At 46.0% G+C, this 24,141-nt stretch overlaps 1 protein-coding gene across 8 annotated transcripts in view; it reads right to left on the reverse strand.

Annotated features, from left to right (window-relative positions):
* Positions 1 to 24,141, reverse strand: part of SFXN5 (sideroflexin 5) — a 107,001-nt gene that overhangs the window by 52,451 nt on the left and 30,409 nt on the right. For 5 of the 8 annotated variants that reach the window (XM_074821763.1, XM_074821764.1, XM_074821758.1 and 2 more), the window contains 6 exons: positions 12,356 to 12,382; positions 10,972 to 11,026; positions 8,977 to 9,002; positions 4,713 to 4,766; positions 1,499 to 1,555; positions 572 to 637 (listed from right to left, as the gene is read on the reverse strand). In XM_074821763.1, the coding sequence (XP_074677864.1) occupies positions 572 to 637; positions 1,499 to 1,555; positions 4,713 to 4,766; positions 8,977 to 9,002; positions 10,972 to 11,026; positions 12,356 to 12,382 (285 nt within the window). Of the gene's footprint in view, positions 1 to 567; positions 638 to 1,498; positions 1,556 to 4,712; positions 4,767 to 8,976; positions 9,003 to 10,971; positions 11,027 to 12,355; positions 12,383 to 24,141 lie in introns of all 8 variants that reach the window. The other 3 variants (XM_074821766.1, XM_074821760.1, XM_074821765.1) reach the window with 2 other exon arrangements.

Raw genomic sequence — 24,141 nt, forward strand, 5'->3', positions numbered from 1 at the left:
TGGGAATTAGCTGACCCTGCTAAAGGTGTCAACTTGTGCTTCTGGGGAACCTGAGCGTTAAAAGCCTGATGACTGCACCACGACACCACGACTTTAGCAATGTTAAAATCTCCTCCCTTACAGATTACTTCAGACACGACTTGAACACCGTTTCCAGCTTGAACGCCGTCCACGGTCATTTCGAGCACTGTGGTTCTTCCAATTTAAGGTGCTGAGCCACCAGGAGAAGATCTCCAAAAGCCTCAGCTCTCACACTATCACTCTGCAGCCTCTTTTAACTCAGACTAGGCGAATTCACCACCTGTTAATGCACGTGTGGATAATTTGAGTTCATCCAATGTGCAGAGACTCAGGCAGCACACAGTGCAGCGGTAGAAGTCTCCTTCTGTTGAAAAGTTTGGGCATGCATGGACAGAAACACGTCATGGTTAAAAGGTTTTCTGGTTATGTGGACTGAATTCTATCAATTAAAAGAAAAACATGCTTGGCAATTCAAACAAACATCTCAAAAGCACTGCAGTAGTACTGCAAGGGAGCAGTTACTTAGTGAAATATATAAAGCGTTACCCACTGCTATTGAGACAGCACTTATGACAGCTCCCAAGTAGCCCTGGATGAACTTGGATGTCGGAGAAGGCTTTGGAAAGAAAAACAAAACATATTTTCAATAAACAAACTTCTGGTTATTAAAACGCAACCAAGCTTTTTTGTTTGTTTTCGGTTTATTTGTTTTAAACCAGAGACAGGTTTAATTTTGTCATATTGTTCTGTGACACATGGTCTGTCATCTAGCAGCGGCAAAAGCAAGGAAAATTGTAGCCTCACGAGCAAGGTTAAAGGGAATGGAAAATTAATTGGCATCAAAAAATTATAGTAATAGCAGCTTAAAAGAAGTATGTGAATGAAATTCAGCAAATGGTACAAAATTAGCATTCTTACACACTAGTGATGAACCCCAAACTCTCCACTTTAAATATTTGTCTTTGAAATGTTATCTCAATGAGCTGGATGGTTTCCAGCTCAGCTTCCCATCTTGAGCTTCCCACATCCTGCCATGGGATGAATGAAGGCTAACGCCACGGAAGAGAGCAGGAACAGCCCCTCCGCTTCCCGGCACCACTGCTGGTAGTGCATATAAAATCCTCGGGAGATGGCGGCGTCATCATGGAGCCACCTTCTGCTATCCAAAAACCCAGATACCATTTTGCTTTGTGCTCATTTACACATCAAATTAAACCATTTCATACCAGTTAGAACTATATACTGGTTCAGCTCAAGGCACTGAGTGTTACTTATGTGCCTCAAGTGATTTTGAGAGCCTCATGCCATTTACAGCTGAGGTTTAAAATGGAAGTCTACACAAGAGAATGGCCAATCTATAAATTCATCACAGTGCCGACTCCGGAGTTTCTATTAACAGCGAAGAGACAAGACTTATGTTTCCGTGCCAAAACAGACCTAACGCGCTGCACGCGCCGCATATGTTGGGTCTCCTCACCTTTGTCGCGTTGCGGTTTGCATAGTTGACACAGGCATTGTGGCTCTGATTCAACCACTAAAGAAGAAACAAGAAGAGACAGGCATAAACATAACTTTACAAAAATAACAAAAAAAATTATCTGCAAACATGAGAGTGCTGCAGGAAAATTCATCTCCCTTTGGACGGGCTCGCGACTTGCCACCTCTCTTCAAAGGCTCGTGCATACCCTACGTCCAAGCTAATTCCTTCGAAGGGAGGGACAGAAATCCTGAGGCACCCAGTGCCCAGAGGGCAGCTCTGCTTCCCCATCCACTTCATGTGCAACTTCTCCTGGCCCACTCCACCTCCACACAACGCCTCAGTGCTATCGGTCTTTATTTTTGCCGGTACCAAATCCATACTGTTATTAAGATGTAGCACTAAGCCCAGCAGCCAGTTTATCAGTCATTTCTTAAGCTCCATGGTTCTCAACCAGGGGGTCATAGGAGGTTTCAGGTGAGGAACAGGAGATGAGGAACAGCTGAGGAGTGACTGAAGGAGCTGGGACTGTTCAGTTTGAGGAGGAGAAGGCTGAGGGGAGACCTCATCACTCTCTACACCTACCTGAAAGGACATTGTAGAGAGGTTGGTGCTGGTCTCTTCTCCCAGGTGATTAGTGACAGAACAAGAGGGAACGGCTTTAAACTGCAACAGGGGAGGTTCAGACTGGACATGAGGAAAAAATGTTTCCCAGCAAGAGTGGTCAGAGTGGAATAGGCTGCCCAGGGAGGGGTGGAGTCCCCATCCCTGGGTGTGTTTAAGGGCCGTTGGGATGAGCTGTGGGGGGATGTGGGGTAGGGGAGAACTTTGTAGAGTCGGGCTGAGGGTTGGACTTGATGATCGCAAGGGTCTTTTCCAACCTGAATGATTCTGTGATTCTGTGATATGCAGAGCTACCATCGTAGGGATACGGATGCCACTAAACTGATATTTCTGTCCACAACTTTTTGGAGTAGGATCTGCCACCAAAGCAGCAACTGGGGAGGAGTAGCACCGTGTTCCTAAAGGGTTTTATCCACAGCAGCTGCTGGTGATGTGAAGAAAATAATAGTTTCTGTCCCCAAAGCATCACGTTTCCAGTTCAGAGCATGTCAGAACCAAACTCAGAATCACAGAATCATCGAGGTTGGAAAAGACCTTGAAGATCCTCCAGTCCAACCATTAACCTCACACTGACCGTTCTCAACTCCACCAGATCCCTCAGCGCTAGGTCAACTCTGACTCCTTCCAGCTGTGGCCAGAACTGAGACGTGGGAGGGAATAAAGTAGGGGTGAGGAGAGACAGAGTGAAACAAGGCACTAAAACATGGGGATCGGTCATTGCTGAGTCCATGGCCCAAGAGCATGTTTTTTCCTGCTGACCAGCTCTCTAGCCTGGAACTTTGGACTTAGCACACCTTGCTTTATTGCTTTATTTAAATAATAGTAATAATTACAAAGTCATCTTGCCAATATGTGCTGGAAATCTGCTTCAATTTTCCAGCTGTGGGGGTTTTTGTAACCCCCACAGCTCATATCTACATTAGCAGGTCCACAGAACTGGGCTAGAGCTAACCTGAGACACGTACATTTTGGGCATCGACAACTGCTTCACCGTACAAACCTGCTCCTACAGAACCCAGAGTTTGTTAATGCAGTAACACACCGTCCCTAAATCCTATGCTATTTACTCAGATGACTCTCCTTTTCAGAGAGATGTAGACAAACTGCTCAGCTATTGTCCTTAACCTAGAGTTTAAGCCATCTCTAGGTTGAAGACAACCCCACTACCCATTTCTTGACTCCATCGTCTTCCCAGGTGGCCACCTGAAACCCTCCTGGGCTTTTTGGGTGATGCCTCTCTAGGCTGCTACTCCTCCTACTTGCATTTTTCAGAAAGGGGTGACCCATGTGCCTATCATGGTGGAGAGAAGAGTTTGAGAACCACTTGTCAAGCAGCAGCAGCTCAGACAGGCTACAACTGCCGGACTTGCCTGCTACGACTTCCTCCTTGAGTGGGCTTGTTTTGGTTCCGCGTTCGAAATATTCTTTCTAGTTTTAAAAGGATTATTCCATCCTTTTAAAGCCAAAAGTTTCTCCCAGCTACACCATGATGGTGGGAATAAGAGCTCCTCACATAAGCCATTTACAAGGCACTGAGCCCACACCAGCTCCCTGAGCTGGCTCTCTCCTCACGCGCTCAAGAGTAACTTCTCCAAAAGCCAACACTTTCCATTAAAAAAAAAGGTGAGGCAAGTTGCCTTCAAAAATATGAATGAGTCTAGATGTCTCCAGCCACTCTCCCACTCCCAGCAGGTAAAGCCACATGGCCCAACTTATAGCTAAATACCCCAAACCACAAGTTACCAACATATTCGGTTCTGCAGTCTTTTTAACATACTAGGCAGATCCCATTCTGCTTTGATATTTCTTAATCACATAATTCTCTCTCATCATTTACTCTGTAGACAATAAAAAGACATTCGCAACTAAAAATAAGTCTGAAAGTAACTTGGTTTTGCATTTCTGTTCGTGCTGAAATTATACTCAAGTGGGGTGTTTACTATGGATAAAACTCATTCACGCACACGCTTCTTCCCCTTTCTCTTAATTCCCAGAATTTTAACGGGAAATAACACCAACAGCTCCCTACACACAGACTTTTTTTTCCCCAAAGCCCCTATAGCACACTGAACGCAGAGGTCCTTGGCTTTGCAATGCACAGCTATTCCTAACCTTCCTGGGCACGGGGGCTCCCGCTGCCCCCAGCCAGCACACGCTGTACTTCCAACGGGAATTCACCAAGGAAGATCCCAACTACTTGACAAGGTGTCTTCAAAACAGCAGATGTGTGAGCTTAAGAGCTTAAGGACCTGCATTTTCATGGAAGTACACACCATGCAATCATCTACAGCTGTCCAAAATGGGTCCAAAAAGCTGATTTTGACATCCTGGGCTATTTTGCATCTCCCCTGTGATGGCATAAATAGCTGGGTGCTGGAAAGCAGACCTAATATTTTGCTTACAGTCCATTCCAGACCTACCAAGCCCTTCCCTGATTATATCCAGCCACATCACGTCCCTGTTAACTAAAGCATTGCCGGTGCAGAAAAGCCATGTGCATTGGTTTGTCCTCTAGACACAAGTCAACTGCTGCCTTCCCCTTTCCATCCCTTCTCCCCCCATCTGGTGCGCGGCAGCAGATGAGCGTTACCTGCCAAAACACGGTGGATGCCAGCGTCTGGTTGGGCAAGAGAAGACCAACGACCTGCAAGAGAAGAGATGTTTCTCATTAGCAAATGCATTGTTTGGTTTGCTCTCAGTGCTCTTCTAGGCATGCAAACAGCAAGCGTATTTCTAATTATCTGAATAAATTATCTTAATTTCTAGCTTTATTTCATTATAGTTACTGAACTTCCCTGCCTATTGTCTCTCCATTTTCTGGAGTAGCATAGCTGCCCGTGAAAGCTTCACATCTTTAATTATTGCTTGTAACACACCATGAAAAGAGTCTGGCAGCAGATATGTCGAAAGATTAGCTCATTAAAACATAATCAGTTCTTTAATCCAGGTATTTCTGGAGAATAACACAAACATTGCATGAATGCAAGAGTTCAAAGTTGTTACTATTGGCAGTGAAGGGGGTTTTTCTTATTTTCCTTTGGCAAGTTCGCTGTTTCAAGCACAAGAAAGAAATCCGATTTGAACATCTGAAGACAGGAGTGCCACCTGGAAGCACATGTGCTCCTGTTTGGGAGCCTGAATTTTGTTTCAAGAGAATTGTTGATGTGTCATACTCCGAGCTGCAAAAACTCCTGCTTGGGCTACGAGCTCAGGCTGGCGATCGCCGTCTCCCAGCGCCTTTCGGCTGCCTGTCCCAGCACCTCTGGCCAGGTGCTGCCCGCTCCTGCGTGAACACGAGATGCCACAGGCTTTGCAACGTCACCCATCGCGGCACCCGAGGCCACAGACTTGGATGTTGCCTGTAGAGTCCTGAGAGCACCCTTGGGACAGGTCTCAATATATGTCCAAGCACACCCTCTGCAATTCTTTAAAGACCCCATCTCTTACACCCAATGCAGCACTGCCAGACTCCCTCCCACCTTGTTTTACAGCAATCTTTCCTCTTAAAGCATGAGAAGTTGAAGCAGAGGAAAGGGATGCAAAGCAATGGGACTCCCAGCAATAAGCCCAACAGATGTGGACAGGAAGATGAGTTCTTGGGCACGAAACTGGTGAGATACTTCCTAACATCACTGTCATTTTCTCCCCTCCTGTGCCTTAAGTGTCTGATAGTTTTGGAAGAAGACGCTCTTCTTGTTGCAAAATCACACTAGCATCTTTGTTAAGAGTATAAAGACTGAACAACTCCTTTTAATCCCAAATACATTTATTTTCAGGACGCTCATGTGAACTGAAACACTTCTGAGGCACCTGGGCAGGAAGGCTGTGAGTTCATTCCCACACTCAGACCATCTTCTGCATCATTTTCTTTAAGTTTATTCCTAAGAAGCTGAGAAGAAAGAAAACTTCCCTGTTAGAGCACAGAGAGCCCGCTGCAAGGAGGGATAAGCTAAAGCCATCCCTGCACATCTGCAGCAGCATCAGTTGAAGAGGAGGCAACTTCTATGCTTAAGGACATAAGAGAGAAATAACAACAAACAAAAGGGTAATAGGGTTGGGAGGCCTGATTTCATTTACATCTTCTTTCCTTTCTCCTCCTCCTCCTCCAGCTTTTCCTCCTACAGCCTTTCGTGAAGTTACAGCTACTTTGTACGCTGGCCGGGCGCCAATCTGTGCAAGTTACACTAATTTACTGCTTCCATTCAATATGCGGATCTTGTCATTAATTACTCCGTTGCCGGTCTTAGCCAAACGAATTCAACAGGCGATGAACCTCCTCACCCCAGGACTGACTTACGCGCCTGAAGCCAGCGGGCTAATGAGGCTCCGGAGGAGAGGGAAGACTGCAGGCAGCTACTTACATTGTCAGCTGAAGCTGAGCGCCGAGAAAAATAAAAGAGGAAAATAAATAAATAAAAAAGAGCACCCAAAATCTGTATGACTGAAAGAGGCACGTTTAAATGCAAACTCTCCATATGTGCAAGAGTCTGTCAAGAAATGTACAGCTTCACTTTTAATTACTGTCAGGGGAAAAAATAACTAAGAAGGAAAACAAAATAAAAAAAGCTTCTAAACACTAGAAAAGTACCAGCTACAAAATTTAATTGCTTATCAGGTGTGAACCACCCCTTCGTGGCCCCAAAGCCGGGGCTAAAGCCGCCGCTCGGGCAGCTGTCGGCTCAGAGCAGCCTCGTGGCACGTTTGCCTTACGAGTTCTCCTCTTGCAAGCCCCAAGTCCTGCCTCATGCGTCAGCGAGAGTCACCCGCAACCCCGTCTCAAGACCCAGGTCTTCTCTACGTGCTTTGAAACCTCAGCAAGACCCCCCCCATTTTTAAACAGCTGGGGAAAATATGGTGCTTAAAGCTGTGGGTGGCAGCTGGGAACAGCAGCACAGCTTCTGCTCCATCCTCACTGCCCATGGCTTGAGCTGAGCTTCTTAAATGCAGATAAATCTTTCTCCTTGGAGCTGGGATGAAACACAGATCCAGGGTAAAAGGCTACAGCCCAGCAGCTGCCCTGCACATCTCCCCCCTGCACCAAAGGGAGATAATGTGAGCGGCTGGATTCACTCCCTCCGGGGTTGAAATTTAGGTGGGCAAAGTCTCCCTACACTTACATGTACCCCATCCTGTCCCTGCTGCACCCGATTCTGGGGTCAAACCGTAAACCTGCACACAGAAAGGACGGAGGCTAAAAAAAGCAAATGATTGCGACTCCGGGAAAGAATAAACAGCCGCAGGATTTGGTTGTGTCAAGGGAGTAGCTGCTCCGGCCAGAAAAGAAGTGATTATTTTCAGCAAGACCTTAATCTCTTTCACAATGAGCTAAACCATACTGAATTATTTTGCATTAGCTATAGGGGGAAAAAAAAAATACAACCTGTATATAGGCAGCATCATGTATTGACTGATAGGCAGTAAAACCTGTTCATCGATAATCTGCTCACGTCTCTGCCAGTGGCTATGCAGGGGGTTTCACTGACCCCTGAACACCGGGAACATTAGTGCGGGCACAACGGCACGCCGGCACGGCTTTGCGGGCGAGGACAGCCACGCTCGCTCAGCCAGAGCCCACCGCAGGCACATTAAGTCTCTCTTGAGGAAATCCCATCCCCCTATGTGAAATGCAAGACTCAAACTGTTTTTATGCTAGAGCAGGCTGCCAATTTTGTCACTAAATTTCACAGATCGATTGGCATAAATGTTACATTTTAATTTTAACATTTGAAACGTTTGGGTTTTTTTTTTTTTTTTTTTTTTTTTAAATGACAAGAGGTTCCAGTTTATCCTTTACAGCTAGTGAAATTGGGCTCATCTGACAGCTCTCGGCTCCTCTGACAGCTCTGGATTTGGGCCGATTTCATTGTCAATTTGATCGTTAACTCATTTTTGTTTAACCTTTTCTTTTAAAATGCCCCATACAAAGTTACCACCAAACCCTTACACATGACAACAAATAGTAACAGCCACAACGATTTCTGCTTTTAGGTGCTAGCAACCCGCAACCCCGCCACCGCCGTTTGGGAAAGGATCGTTACCTTTAAACAAGTACTGTGCCACCGTCCACTGGGTTTAGGAGGATTAAATTTAGCAGAATTGGCTCCTTCAGCCATTTTAACACGTGTGATCTAATAAGCTGAGCCAAGAGCTGGCGGCTGGGAGGACCAACTACCTTCTGGCACCAACTTTGGGTGATTTGGGGCAAAACTGTGTGCCTCAGTTTCCCCATTTATAAAATGGGGTTAATTAACCATTCCTGTTCCTGAAGATGAGCTGAGGTTTCAGCATTAGGAAGACAGGCAGAATTATCTCCCTTCTGGCTTTCGCTATCGAGAGCACCCAAATGCTTACAAATTTCACAATAACAAGTACAAACTAAAAACGCCCTTAGCAATAACCCCCCGGAAAGCACTCGCCGTTTTAATTAATCAAAACGAGAGCGCACGACACCGGCCTCGCCGTGCTGTAGCTTGTCACGTTCAGGAAGCGACTTGTAAAACATGCAAATGGGAAAAAAAAAAAAAAAAAGTGTCCAAAGATGAAATCCGAGAGTTGCAGAAGTTGCATTTTGCAGGCAATGAGCTCATCTTGGTCTTCCCTTTCCAGAAGGGAAAGATAAAGATGAAGACATTGCAGGGGGCTGGGCGAACGATGTTCAATAGATAAATAACCTCGAGCACAACAAGCTGTGTCCACAGGGCAGGTTTTACGTGACGAAGCCCTTGCTAACGTGTGACGGGAAAGGTGGGAACCCGAGAAGGTAAGGTGGAATTGGGAGAATTGTCTGAGAGTGCTAAAAAATGCATTTCTTGGTACTTGCAAACAAAGCGGGGGGGAGATGTTAAAATACTTACGATGGGTGTTCCAAAGGGAATGTAACCTATTAAAAAAAAAAAAGAAAAAATAAAAAAAGAGATGCATGCATTTTAATATGCAGTTTTGGGATGGGGAAAAAAAAAAAATCACATTAAGACATCCACCAGTTTGGGGTAGAAGCCACAATGTGGCGTGATGGGCTGCACTCACTTCCCCCAGCGCCGTACCACCACGGGGACGCCTGCAGACCTACACCTGATGCACCAAGCATCAACTAGAGCAGCCTCCTGATTTCTGCCCAGTGTCCTTCCCATCCTCTATTTGCTTTTTTTGGGTTGTGGTCTAAGAGTTTCCCTGAAAGTTATAACATCTAGACCCTAAAGCTTACCCTGGTAATCCCAGTCTGTGCCAGTGCAGGGGATCAGCACTTCAGAGGGCACCGTGTTGTTGAGCGGGGCCAGGCACCAGCAAAAACTCACATTGGCAGAAGCGAAGGGATGACAGCTCAGACCAGGAGGTGCTTAGTCTGGACCAGGAGGAGCTGGATGCTGCTCTCTGAGCTGACCTGGTGGCTTGTTGCCACGGCAAGGGGGAGATCCTGCCCCCCTTCCCTGGCTCACTTGCACAATCTGTTCCCTCCCTCGTGCCAGCTCTGGTTGCTCATCAGACCCTCCCACAACCTACCCTCGCTAACCCAGAGGAAAACTCTCCAGCTTTCTGTGCCACTTCCCCTCTTGTTGAGCCTGGTCCCACCACAACAGTGTGAAGATGCTCACAGAGCCATCTAACAAGCTGCAGAGCCCATGCCAGTTAAGGAGCAGAACTGTGCCACCATAGGTGGGACCACCCTCTTTCACCATCTCCTTTATCAACCTCTCCGCTAGTGATTTTATACCAGGAGAGCTCATTTATTTCTAGGTCAGTAGAAAAAGGAATGGGGTATAAGCTGAAGAAAGTATATTTGCATCATGGAGAAGAGGGGGACTATTTTAATCATAGGTATAAGTTAAAGCTGTCTATATTAGAGATAAGCCTTTACCCCAAATCTTGTTGAGTGCCACAAAAATCAAATGCTTCACATTTTTCCCCTGCTAAGTCTGCCAATTTTTGTGCTAATTATAATTCATCTCTATGACTTCCACTAGAAGGTCTCAGAGCATTTTACCAATATTACTGAATTAAGCCTCACGGATCCAATTTACAGTTGGAAAGGGCAGAGACCTGAGAGGAAGGAAAAATTTTAAAAAAAAAAAAAAACAAAACAGAACAAGGCAGCAAAGCAGTGGGTCCTGGCTTTTATCCTCTCCACTTCACCCTCAATATCATCTTTCTTCAAAGAACTAGAAAATAAACCCCACCAACCCTGTTATTTTTCCCCTGTGTTCAGTATTCAGGTGAAGACGTTCCCCCCAAAAATATAGAAAAGGTCCTATTTATTTAAATAGGTCCTTTGGGAAAGGACCAGGCTGCACTTGCACCCTCTAGAGAGCTGCTATTCGACCCAGAGCAGAGGTAGCTCTGGACCTGTGCATGGGTCACCCCAAAGTGGGAAGGAGGAGGCAGTGATTTAATCATTCAGCAGCCCAATTAAGCCACGGACAAGCTGATCTTTCCTGGGCTCCCAACGCCATGGCTATCAGGTACCACCACACATGGAAAAATAGGGCTCACCCCACTCTCTCCTGGAGAGTAAAACCCTAAGCTGCTCGTTGGGCCTCAAGCCTCACTGTTTACTACAAAATTAAAATGTCTGTTATAGTGACGGACACTTCAAAAATGCCAGAAAAGACATTAGCTTGAGTCCACGTTAAAATATCTGAAGGAAAGGAAAATATTAAGTGCTAGATCTCGCATAGTCATTGATTCCAATTCTCCTTGACTGCAAAGGGATTTAGGCATTTGAATTACTTTCTGATTTTGGTCAGAATGTTTACAAGATGCAATTCAAAAACAGGAAAAAAAAACCCCAAACAACAACATTTTGCACAAATTCCCAGTAAAATTAATGATTACCCGATTGGGACATACTATACCTGACATCCGAAAAGGCATGAAGATGGTCTCATTTGTGTCAGGGTGGATGATGGCCTGCAAAAGAGTCAGCAAACAGACACAGTGAAGGCAGAGCAACAGTTGGCGAGGTACAGCCTCTACAAACAGCACCTTCAACCGGAGAGCCCCAGGGGGCTTCACATGCCTCGGCACCCTCCTTGCTTTTACAGCTCCAACCAAAGGCAGTTATTGCTCGGCAGCCTCCACAAAACCTCCTCCTCCCGCTGATTTCCCCTCTCCTTAAATAATTTAGCATACATTAATAATTTAGAAGTAAATAATTTAACCTGAAATACAGAAAGCGGCTCTTTCTTGATACTATAATGTCCCCAAAAGCCACCCACTGCTGTACTTTAACCCCAGGGGGGTAAAGGCAGATTTAGGAGGGGAAAAGGAGAAGCACAATTCTGTCCCTGCCTCTTTTCAGCATCTCCATGAGGTGCAGCTTAACGTCCTGAAACCCTGCCCTATGAAAGAAAGGAAAAGCCCTTGCTGTGGCAGAGGGATAGGGAGGGCAGGACTGTCTGCTCGGGAGGAAACGAGGGTGTAAATCACTTTATTCTGCTTGTGAAGCAAACGAGTCGCAGGAGAACCCTGTAAGAACTCGTGTGGCTTAGCCACGGTGGACAGATTGAGACTGAGGAACATCTTCCCCATCTGCAGCTATGTCTGCACCAGCCCGCACGGCACGTCGTCAGAAACCTGAAATGCTGCTTCAGGATCTGGCTGAGTTGGGGAAAAAACACACAGGTACGGTCCGCTCCAGCTGTCACCCTAAGGGTGACCCCAATAAAATCCCCTCGCGTGCCATGGGATTTGGATTTGCCAGATAATTCAACCTTTACGTGTATCCGCAGCTTCTCAGCCAACGCTGGCGGCTGTGGACAGCTCAACCTCCACGGAAATCCTAAATCTGTTTTACTGAAAAACAGACAACGAAGCTCACTTGGCCCATTTTTACCAAATTTTACAATCAGCCCAGGAGGTTGCACGGGCATTAACTGGCTGGGGATGAAAAATCAGTCCCCAAGCAATCCGGGACTGCAGGGGAAGAAGGTACGACACAGTTACAAGCCTTACCAAAGAACTGTCAAACTATTTTCAAAAGACTGGAGACATGAAATCTCTTTACTAGACAGGAAGGAGAAAATGAAGACATCAAAATATATAAATACAAAAAAAAAAAAAAGGAAAAAAATCAGACTCTTTGGTGGCAACAGTGTTCTCTGCATTTACATTTCTGTGGCAAGACAAAACAGCAACTGGCAAAGTCAATAATGGAGAAGAGGACAGCATCGCTTAGCAAAAAGGAAAAAAGCAGCAATAGTTGAAAACGATAATGAAATATATAAAAAATCGTATTACCTGCTTTATTTTTTGAGCTCCCCACAGCTAGAAAAATAAAAGAGAACATTGCATTTTAAAAAAACGAGCAGTGTAGTTTTATACCAAACCCCAAATATTCATCTTTTAGCTGCTGTAGTAAACGAACGCGAGGGACTGCTTTAAACCAGACTCATTCTCTGCATCCTTCCAGGATGTATTTAAAGATCCTTTACACACACCGAGCTCCTTCAAATCTGCGTGGCCAGTAAGACCAGCAAGGCAGGGAAATTATTCTTTCTTATATTGAATGGTAAGAAAGAATAACAACAGCCAGACTTCACGCTCTGCTATAAGCTTTACAAATCGAGAATTATCTCGGCAACTCTGCCGCACGTAGAGCTCAAGGTAAATTTAGCACAGCCTCTCCTTGGATGAGCTTCCTGCAGAAATCGAGGCTTGCTGGGGAACAAAGGTGGAGCAAGCCCTGCAGGGAAATACGAGAAGTATCTCTTCATATAAATCCTGGATGCAGAATAAACCACCACTACTTTTCATCTTTCCACAAGGGAAACGTACCGAAAAATGCTCATGAAGAGGAAAAATCTCATTTAAAACTCTCACGAGCGCCTACTGTTATTTACTGACTGTAATTCAGCAGCATCAAAACACCTCAAATCAGGCTCAGCCAGCAGAGATCTACGAGCACTGAGGAAGAAACATCCCGCGTGAGGTGCAGGTAGAGCTAATGAGTAGGTGCACAACATCAAGAGATGCTCTGGCATATACATAAACCCATAGTTTGCCCCTGCTTAATTAAGGCAGAGGGCTTTCCTTGATGAATTACACCTAAATGCAAATTATAATCTTAAAAAAAAAAAAATCCCTATTTTGATGTATATCATTCTAGAGAAGGATGAAAAACTGGGACTCCTGTAAAATACCACAACAGATCGATTGCTTTTACTATTAAGAACTGTTCTGCTCAGCTCAAGTCTGGCTTCAACTTCCAGGCACCGGCTTGTGTTACACCTCTGTCTGACAGCCTCCAGCGCGCTCTATTTTTGTTCTTCACACAGGTACTTGCAGCTGCTAAAGCCACCCTTTAACCTTCGCTTAAAGAAAAAAAAAAAATATACAATTCATCCGAGCCAGGAGACTGGCTGTTTCGTTGGCAAGGCGCGTTTGCCAATCTTTTAACCACCCTCGTGGCTCTTTTACATCTTTCCAATTTGTCAACATCCTCTTGAATCGAGGACGCCAGAAACCAGACAAATTATTCCAACAACAGTTGTACCCCTGCCAAACCAAGGGTAGGCTAACCTGATGAGTTCTGCTCTTGCTGTTGATAAATCCGAAGACGGCGATAGCTCTTTTTGCTTGGAGAGCTCACGATTACCCACCCAAATACCTACCCAAGTGCTCTGCACATATTTTGCAATACAGGCTTTCACACTTAAATTTTATCAGTATTATGGTATAAATAAAGCCTTGTTCTGCCACTCTTCTTCACCTGATGTTTAGTGCCTTCCCCAAATATAAATCCATTAAAATACTGTTGAAATGAGGTAATGACTCTATTATAAATAGCATAAATTGACCCGCTCATACCAGCAACCCCAGTATTTCACTCCAAATTCAGCTCTCACTCCAGAATTGAAGCTCCGTGATGAACTCCACTGTGTGCGATGAGTTACTGGAGTATTTAAATGTCACAGGCTGATGCACGTATCCACAGGGTTCTTTCCTGGGGAAAACTTCTCTTTTTAAGGAAAATTATTATTCCCCATTTTACCATCAAAAAACAGAGGTTGAGGGACACGAAGAGATGATGCTTGTGGTTGGCGGAGACAAGATGTGTCTACCCTCACCAATCCTAAAATCCAACGGGTGAGAAGCTGCCTGCCCAGACAGCTACCAGGGCTTTTCTGCACCTGCCTGCCCACTGGCTCGATGACTTCCATGGGGTGAAAGTGGAAGCCCTCAAGCCGTAGGTGGCTACTCAAAGCGTCCCAGTAACCCTGTGGCTGCCCAAGTCTCGTGTATCTTAGAAGTCAAACGAAACCACAGGATTTTCCTCTCCAACTGCAAGCACCAAGACTAGCAAAAAGGAAGAGGGATGGTTTCTGAGCCAGCGCTATGGTTTTTTTGGTCAAATTATCTAATTTCATTAATTGATCCCAATATTTATGCATTTTCCTGCTGCAGTGCAAATATTGTTAGAACATGTGATTTCATTACTTCTCAGAAAGAGACTTTACAAGATGCACCTGATGAGTCACCTAAAGATTCTGCCAGCTCATTTTCACTTTTTTATCCTCTAATTCATTTTCTGTCTGCAGCATTTTTCAATAGCTCCAGTACTCTGACGAGTCTTGCCAGCTGGGGGGCTCGTTTCTGAGAGCAAGTCTCTATTTTTGCTGGGGATTTCATTCACGCTCTCTCCGGCCATCTTCGAGCAGCAGCCAGATTTCGATCTCATTTTCACTAGCGTGAATCCAAAGCATCTTCACTGAAGCACGTGAAATGACTCCAGATTCGTGCTCAATTTATGTTAGATTTAGGTCCACGATCTCTAAATATAGTCAGCCTATACTGGGTGGGTCTCCTGTAACAGATGATTTTCCTTCACACCAGCTTTGCTGGATATTACTGGCTCAAAGCAACACAGGGGTTTCGCCATTCAAATTTGGGTGCAAGAACAAAACCTGCTCATACATGGGTTTACACCGAAGAAGCCCAAAGGACAAGGGGGCAGGAGTGCTGGAACGCTGTTAATATATTTCACTATCCACCCAGCAACCTAAGCAGGCAGCAATGGACACGTTTCTCCAGCCTGGGGCCGTTGCAGCCTTCCACCAGGCCAGACCAGGCTCTGCTTCATGGAGATTTCCTTCATGGTTGCAGAGGAATTGGCTCCAGGACCGTTCACGAGTGCTCCCAGCACCAGCATTTCAGGACACTGGACTCATGAATGAGACTTCCATCCATCCTTCCCAAGATTCTGCTTTTTCTACAATTTTTTAAAAAAGATATACTCACCACTTTGCTCACCGCCTACAGCAGATAGGTTTAAAACCCCAAACTCAGGAACTGAACTCAGTTATACAGAAACTTTACGTGCTTTTGACATTTAAGGAAGGGTATCAAAGACTGCCACAACCTAAGGAGAACCAAAGCTACGGAAAGGAGCTAGAGACTGGAATAACTCTTGGGGAATAGAGACCATCTTTGGTTGACAGGACATTCATTAGCATTCCTTATTTAGCAGCAGAATCACAGCTTAGAGATCATTTTCAAAAGAAGTATTTATTAAAAGAATGTATCCAGCCCAAATCTATTAGCTAACACCTGCCACTATAAAAGCAGTACAAAGAGTACCAGTTATTCTTAAAAGATTAACTTCCCTCCTATTAAATACAGTAAGATTTCATGATCCTGGACTCAAAGATTGGATTTTTTTTTTCCCCTTCTGCACAAAGTTCCACCTAGATTAGAAAACCAGGTCTACAAACTGTTCACCCGTGTTTCCGCAGGCTCCAATGCTGCTAAAGCAAGTGGCCAGCTCCACCCTACCCAAGTGCAGTTGGCTGTATCCAGACCACCTACTACATCACCGAAGTTGGCCTCAGGTGTCTACGGTCAGGAGAGCACCGATGGATTCACACCACCTACTACTCCCTTGCGTTGCCAGCAACCACCTCCCTACAGTCAGTGGAGGCACAAAGGCAGATTTGATGTCAGGAATCTGTAATAGATGCTCTAACACTTCCCTCCCTCAACTGTACGCACCAACAGGACCCGGGTTCCTTGCACAACACTGTAGTAGACATTGAAATGATCTTAAATCCACGGGTGCGTGCTCTGGATATGCCACGTCAGGAATAACTCTACAGAGAAAAGCCCTTACTGATTAACCACACATTAAACATGCGTAACGACAAGGCACGGTTATTTTCAAAGAGCTAATGAGGAGTCACGTGGTAGATGAGCCTGCCATATAAGAGAAAACACGGCAGTTTAAGTTCTGCAAAGACTAAGTGGCCTACCTGTGTTAGACTTTGCACCAACATCACTCCCAACAGTTGACAAAATTCCCCTAGTAAAGACAAGGTTGAAGAGGAAATCCTCAGAAGAAAGAGTATTTTCAGTTCATTTATTTCATCTGTCCAGTCAAGTAGAGACAGAGCTCCATCTTGAAATCTGCTCATCCCCTTCTCGCTCCATCAGGGAAGTTCTCACCCTTTCACAAGACCCCACCTGCGCCCACGAAATCTTGATTTTAATACGGTAACAGCCTGGAGTTTGCACCCCATCAGAAATTGCCAGTAGTTTCACACTCTGGGAGTTGCAAGGTTTATTAAAGCAAAGCTCAGATTATCTATCCCACACTGAATTCCAAATATTGGGTGTCGGGAACGGAAAGTGTGATGCAGCAAAGCTTGTTCTGAAGAACAAGAGCAAGCTGCTTTCATATGCGTGGCCATTCGGAGGGACAGCCTCCAAAACCAGATGTGCTTTCTGATCACCCCGATTGTTTAAATGATACAAAACCAGAGGAAAAAAAGAAAACCTGGCTCAAAAGGCATAACTTTCTGTGCTTGGAAAAGTCACTGAGAAACGTTTCAGACCAGCAACAAGGATCTGGCATCGCATTAGTGTCAGGTGATAGTGATGCCTCTGAACAAGTTTTAACTTCATTCTAGATCCCTTAACTGGTAGTCAAATGGCCAAAGTAAAACACTGGAGGTGGGACTCATCCCCTCTAACAGATGTCTACGATGTAATAAATACCTCCTGCAGCAAAGTCTCTGGATTTCCTTCATGTTAGCGGTTCAACTCATCCCAATGAGATGACCAGTACAGGCTGCATAACCTGAGGGAGCTGAGGGGGTTTAGTCTGGAGAAGAGGAGGCTGAGGGGAGACCTCATGGCCCTCTCCAACTCCCTGAAAGGAGGGTGCAGAGAGGGGGGATGAGTCTCTTGAGCCAAGGAACAAGAGGGAATGGCCTCAAGCTGCGCCAGGGCAGGGTCAGACTGGCTCTTAGGAAGGATTTCTTTGCAGAAGGGGTTGTTGGGCGTTGGAATGGGCTGCCCAGGGCAGGGGGGGAGTCCCCATCCCTGGAGGGGTTGAAGAGTCGGGTTGACCCAGCGCTGAGGGACATGGTGGAGTTGAGAACGGTCAGTGTGAAGTTCATGGTTGGACTGGAGGATCTTCAAGGGCTTTTCCAATCTCGATGATTCTGGGATTCTGTAACCTGCACTCCAGCAGTACTTGCCTCTCTCCGTTGACTTTAAGATGGGACCTACATGATTAGTTCTGGCTCAAAGTGGGTTTGGCTCAAAGATGTAGAAACATCCCAAAGCGTCAAGTACCTGCAGCTCATACCAACTTCAACACAGCTTGCAAAGATACAGTTTCTTTGGATTCCAATAGGAATTTGATGAAAATTTAAGATTTTATGTTAGAACATTTAGGAATCCCAGACCTAAGCACTACACCTTTTCCAAACAGATCTCCCACAGATCTAGCTGAGCAGATCTGGCCCTTCCCCAGGGCATGAACCAGAAGCACTCAGAACAGCTCCACCACACCCCATCAGCAGGATCGGCTCATATTTATCTTCATTATAAGGTTAAACATACTAGAAAACCCACATTTGCCAGCAGTACTGTGGGACCTTTCCATTTGAAACCTTTTGGCAAGAAGGTAAAGTCTGCAGCAAGTGCAGCTGGAGGAGAACATCCATCCATGGCCTCACCGCTGAAGTCTCACTCACTGAAATAGAAGGCCCATCCTAGACAGCAGGTTCCCTTGATATTATTTCACATTATTTCACTATGCTTCTGAGAGGTTTTGTTGGTTTTTAAGTTTATATGGTGAAGGATGAAGATCTCCCAAGTGCCCACTGCACTGCACTCTCCAACACATCATCCTCTCCCGCAGCACCGCATTTTTCCCTACCACCTTCCTAGTTATTAAAGGCATTTACAGGGGTCAGTCCACTCCAGGTAGCACCCCCAGAACCTCTCAGCAGGTAACAAGAAAACAGATAAGTATCTGGTTTTAGTGTTTCACTAAAACTAAACACCAGTGCCACACTCAAGGCAGGTTGGTGCAGCCCGACAGAGCTACCACGCGTTCTGCTTCACTCTCCACCCGTACTTTCTCCCCCAGGAGTGCGATCACTCATGCTTTGCGTGGCTTTCTCCCACTTCTCTCCAGCTTCAGTCCCAAAATCCCACTTCTTGAAGAGTGATATTTAACATAAAGACAAATGCACACCACAAGCTCCAGCCAAAGGATTCAGTTAGGGCTGACTGCTTTTAGCAAGATTTATAGACTAACAACAGTGGAATCCCAGACCTTTTGGTTCCACATTTAGTGTCACCTGCATGTCTGTAAACCTGACTGATGTGCCTAATATAGATAGAAACTGATGTCTGGCTTTACTAATAAACGTGGAAAAATACAAAGCATTTGATGCTGTCCCACACAACATCTTTGTCTCTAAATTGCAGAGACATGGATTTAATGGATGGACGACTTGGTGGATCAGGAATTGGCTAGATGGTCACACTCAAAGAGTTGCGGTCAACGGCTCGATGTCCAAGTGGAGAGCAGTGACAAGTGCCATTCCTCAGGGGTCAGGGTTGGGACTGGTGTTGTTTAACATCTTTGTTGGAGACATGCACAGTGGGATCGAGGGCACCCTCAGCAAGTTTGCTGATAACACCAAGCTGTGTGGTGCGGTTGATGCGCTGGAGGGAAGGGATCCATCCAGAGGGGCCTGGACAGGCTGGAGAGGTGGGACATGCAAACCTCATGGAGTTCAACAAGGCCAAGGGCAAGGTCCTGAACATGGGTCAGGGCAATCCCAAGCACAAATCCAGGCTGGGCGAGGAGTGGATGGAGAGCAGCCCCGAGGAGAAGGACTTGGGGGTGTTGGTGGATGGAAAACTGACTGTGAGCCAGCAACGTGCGCTCACAGCCCAGAAAGCCAACCGTGTGCTGGGCTGCACCCAGAGCAGTGTGGGCAGCAGGGCGAGGGGGGGATTCTCCACCTCTGCTCTGCTCTCGTCAGACCCCCCTGCAGTGCTGGGTCCAGCTCTGGGGGCACCAACATCAGAAGGACACGGACCTGCTCGAGCGGGGTCAGAGGAACCTGCGAAGATGCTCGGGGGGCTGGAGCACCCCCCTGTGAGGACAGGCTGAGAGAGTTGGGGGGTTCAGCTGGAGAAGAGAAGGCTCTGGGGAGACCTTAGAGCGGCCTCCCAGGACTGAAAGGGGCTACAGGAAAGGGGGGAGGGACTCTTGATCAGGGGTGTAGGGATAGGATGAGGGGTAACAGTTTTAAACTGACAGAGGGGAGATTTAGATGAGATCTAAGGGAGAAATTGTTCCCTGTGAGGGTGGTGAGGCCCTGGCACAGGTTGCCCAGAGAAGCTGTGGCTGCCCCCTCCCTGGAAGGGTTCAAGGCCAGGTTGGACGGGGCTTTGGGCAACCTGGGCTAGTGGAAGGTGTCCCTGCCTGGGGCAGGGGGGTAGGACTGGATGGGCTTTAACGTCCCTTCCACCCCAAACCGTTCTATGATTCCATGACAAAACAAGGTAAGATAAACCACTGTCTACACTTGCTCCTCAGTGGGAAATCTCACCAATGGACATTTTACAACCCTGCTCATAATAATCTTTACGTTAAAAAGGTTTTAGCTCTAAGGAGATAAAGCTCAAATGATCCAACACGTGGGATAAATCACAGAGGGTATCTATATACATTTTCTGCCCTGCATCTGGCATGGAAATGTCACCAGAAGCCACTGCTCTTCTTGGATGCTGGTGGAAAACTCCTTCCCCATCCTCAACATGGTTGAGACACAGGGCCACGAGCTGCTGCCCGTCTGCAGGACCATAAAGCCTTCAAACAAATCCACACGTGGAAGAGCATCAACTGAGATACCTGCCTGCACCAGAGCACGGCAAGGCAAGCGCCTCGACGTCAGGAACCAGACTGGAAACCATGAGCAATTCCAGTGCAATACACAGATTTACACAGATACAAAACCAAGTGTAGGTGGAACCAGAATCAAGTCCCGACTGATAAAAAAAGATAGCACTTAAATAACACTTTGCAGCTTCGCAGCACTCAATAAACATTAACTAATTAATCCTCACAGCATTCTACTGGGAAGATTTAAGCAGAATAAGAAGCACTCACTGAAAACCATTACTTGCACCAGGGTTGCAGAAGGACTTAGATGCCATTACACAGTTTAAAGTACAGTTTTGGAAACCAGGCTTGCTAATCCAACTTGATTGCTCATGATCAGATTTGTTTCAGCTTATTTTAGCCATATGGAGTTTGCAAATCTAATCTGATTTGTAATCTAGACGTGACTTTATCTAAACTCTCTTAATCCTCACACAATGAGATGAAGTAAAGCCAGTTTGTAACCGAGTAAGAGCATCAACAGCAGCATTTAGCATGGCTTCTTTAAGGTGTGCTAACCTACAACACTTCTGTCCACCTCCCTAGGTGCCTTTTATCCTCTGACAGTCTGGAAATGATGCCTAAAATGTTCGCCCCATTTTAGTGCCACAGAGACTATTGAGATTGCAGAAGAGAGAAGGTCCAAGTTCAGCCCTTGGACCAGCAAACAAGCCACTTCCTTGCAAAGAAAAGGAAGCAGCAGGACAAGCGATATATCTACATTTTATTGTATCCTGCAAGAGACCAGAGGGGGAAAAAAAGTACAGTTTACTGCAAATGGACCTCTTCGCTCTTCATCAACACTGTTAAGAAAAGCTATTATTCTCCAAAAGGGATGCTGTTTAGACTCTGATAGATTCATTGTTCTCTGCTGTGTCTGGGACAGCATGAGCAGCTCTTCCCGCTGCTAACATGATTGAAGGAAGAACACAGTAATAAATACATGCCCATTAAGCTGGTGAGCCTCTTTTCACTTCACTGATACTAATGGGGAAGAAATGAAACAGTTTCAAAACAGCAAGTTGCCAAAACTGCATTTGGAAAGGCTGAAGAGTGAGAAGTCACAACTGACACACCACAGTTCATGCTCCGCCAACGCTCGCAGGAAGGGGCTGGCTGGAGAATAGCAAATGTCTGTCTCCAAGGGACAATTTCAAAAAGCTGCATTTCTCCTCTCACTACAGATCATTCAGCTTGAGTTTATTTTTAATTTTTATTTTTTTTTCCTCCAACCACCCCCTTCATGTTGAAGGGGTGAAGCTTGCAGGGTGAGGTTTCTAAGGGTACAAAATCGGGTAATAGAGCTGTCTCGCTCTATCTTGTTTTCTAGCAAACAGATATTCGTGCATATTAACATGCACATATAAGTAAACATGCAGTCAAATGAACAGACAGATTTCCAACAGTAAATCTAGGGACCTATGTTGGACTAGGTGACCTCCTGAGGTCCCCTCCAGCCTCGATTAGCCTACAGTCCCACAGCAGACAAAGAGGAAGATCTGGATGGATCAAAAATCTAAACACCTGGTGTCTCAGAGTCAGCAAAAGATCCACAGCTCAAAATGTTTAGTCTTGGTCTTATGAAACCTGGATTAATTTCCTACCTCCATCACAGATTTATCTTCAGCAGCTCAAGCTGGTATATGTTTACGGTACTACAGCCCCCCCCCCATCCCAGGCCTGCACCCCATCCCCTACGTTGTACAGATAACACAGAAAATACACAGAGCTGCTCAAGTCAAAAAAATGAAGCATTTTGGGAGTGGGGGAAGGGAGCTTTAGTTTTTATTAAGATCAGCTCTCTGAACCAGCTGTGCCAGGGCAAGCCAGCAAGGAGGTGGGAACACATGGCCGGGAGGAGAGGAGGCAGAGACATGGCAGTGCTGACTTAGATCAGCTCACGCTGCCATGGCATCACACTTCCCCTTGCAATATTCTGGGCACAGAACAAATTTGTACCAGTTCACATATAAAGTTCAGGGAATGATAAATTTAATAGGTACCATCTTTATTGTGGGTGCACATTTACGGACAGAGTCACCTCTGTAAGACTAACAGCTGCCTATGTACCGGGGTTGCATTTAGTTAATTAGAGAAGTTTTTAAATCTCTTATTGGCCCTATTGCTGGCATTAAAAATAAAAACCTCGCATGGAAAAAGCATCACTCACTCTTGAGAGTCCTCGTTCAATACACACGAATCACCCTCAGACACTTCTGCTATTCTGTGGCTCTTTACCTCTCTCTGCTGGCAGGACCACAGGGAGAAGCCGGGGTGCCAGCCTGAGATCAGGACCGAAGGGACAGCAGGGAGGTAGAGGAGGACACTGAACCTTCGTTGTCGTATTTCTTAGACTGTATTCTACTTGCTTAGATACTAAGTTTTTAGGATAGAGTGGTATGAATCTACAAATGGGGCAAACCAGAGCTCTGCTCCTAACTAGCAGCCTAGGCTGCTGCTGTTCATTATTTGGAGCGGTATTAGGCTGATGAGCAGTGATCTCAGGCAGTGGTATTAAGCTGAGAGCTTAGCAGTTAGTTCTACCCTAATTTCAAAGGCAAAAATAATTCAGCGCACAAGGGAAAGGGCACGTTTTGCTGGGCATGCCAGCAGTGTAGTTCAAGCATAGAAATACTGCAGGGAATTCTAGCTAAGAAAATAAAAATAGAAGGCGTTTGCGGGGAAAAAAAAGCTGAAAGAGCAGCCTGAAGTTCATAACAAAACCTCCCCGGCACTGAGACCTTACTGCAGTCCCTCCGAGGCAGATCTCTGGTGCCCGAACGCCGCTGTCCTTATCCGATGCTCATCAGCCTTTCAAAGGGCTTTTCTGCCGTGCACATTTCTGCAGCACTGAGCACAAAAATCACACAGGAAAAAGCAGCTGTGTCATAAACCGGGAGTGATGGAAATCGCTCTGTATCTGATAGCCGCCGAGTGCTGCTTCTCTTAACTTTTACCACTGCTGACATGCCAGCATCAATCTGTTCCTCCAATCTGTGCTGGTCTGTTGGACAGGTTGGGAAAGGGACTCACACACACAGAGGACACAGATGCAATCCTACAAATTAGTGAAAGAAGCCTGAGGATAAAGGACAAAAGCCACATCATTATGCCCTGCAGTTGGTACAGCCTTTTGGTTGGAGGCTAAACCCCAGCACCGTCACTCCTGAGCTAGAGAAAACCTTCTCTTTGAAGCAAGCTGGCTCTTCATCCTTGTTTATCAGGCTGATATTTTACAGCCCTTGTTTTTATAGGAGAAACTATTCCCTCAAATGAAACCTTTTTACTCCAGCGGAGATTCCCTCCAGGAGGCAGTTTGGGGAATTGCCTGCCCTGTTTAGAATTGGATATGTTACAGTCTATACCTTCTGCTGCAAATTGGCTCCGGGTGCACTTGTGTGTGTCATTTTCACCTACCCACTCGCAGATCGCACCAGCCACCGGAGCTTCATGCGAAGGGGCCGGATTCTGCCAACCCCGGGAGCCGCCGGCAGAAACCGTCATTAAAAACGGCTTGTAGCAGTGGGCCTTTTAGCACATCTCCCTCTTGCCACGGAGCCGTCTGTAAGGAACGTGAGCTGAAAAGCTTGCTGAAGTAGAAGAGACCACCGAAACGAGGAGCACAAAGGGCAAAGAACGTACAATCAAGACGGAGGAATCCCTACAGAAGGGCAATAATACAACAGCACCTACGGAGCTGGAAAAGATGGGGCATAAATGACAACTGAACCAGTTTCTCCCATCAACATGAATCCTACACATTTCCTTTTTTTTCCCCTCCCTTCTAAGGATCTTACTATTTTCTAGCTTCCTCTGGGACGGGGAGATGAAAGGGGAT

Source organism: Strix aluco, chromosome 4 (assembly GCF_031877795.1).
Source record: "Strix aluco isolate bStrAlu1 chromosome 4, bStrAlu1.hap1, whole genome shotgun sequence".
NCBI classification, from domain to species: Eukaryota; Metazoa; Chordata; class Aves; order Strigiformes; family Strigidae; genus Strix; species Strix aluco.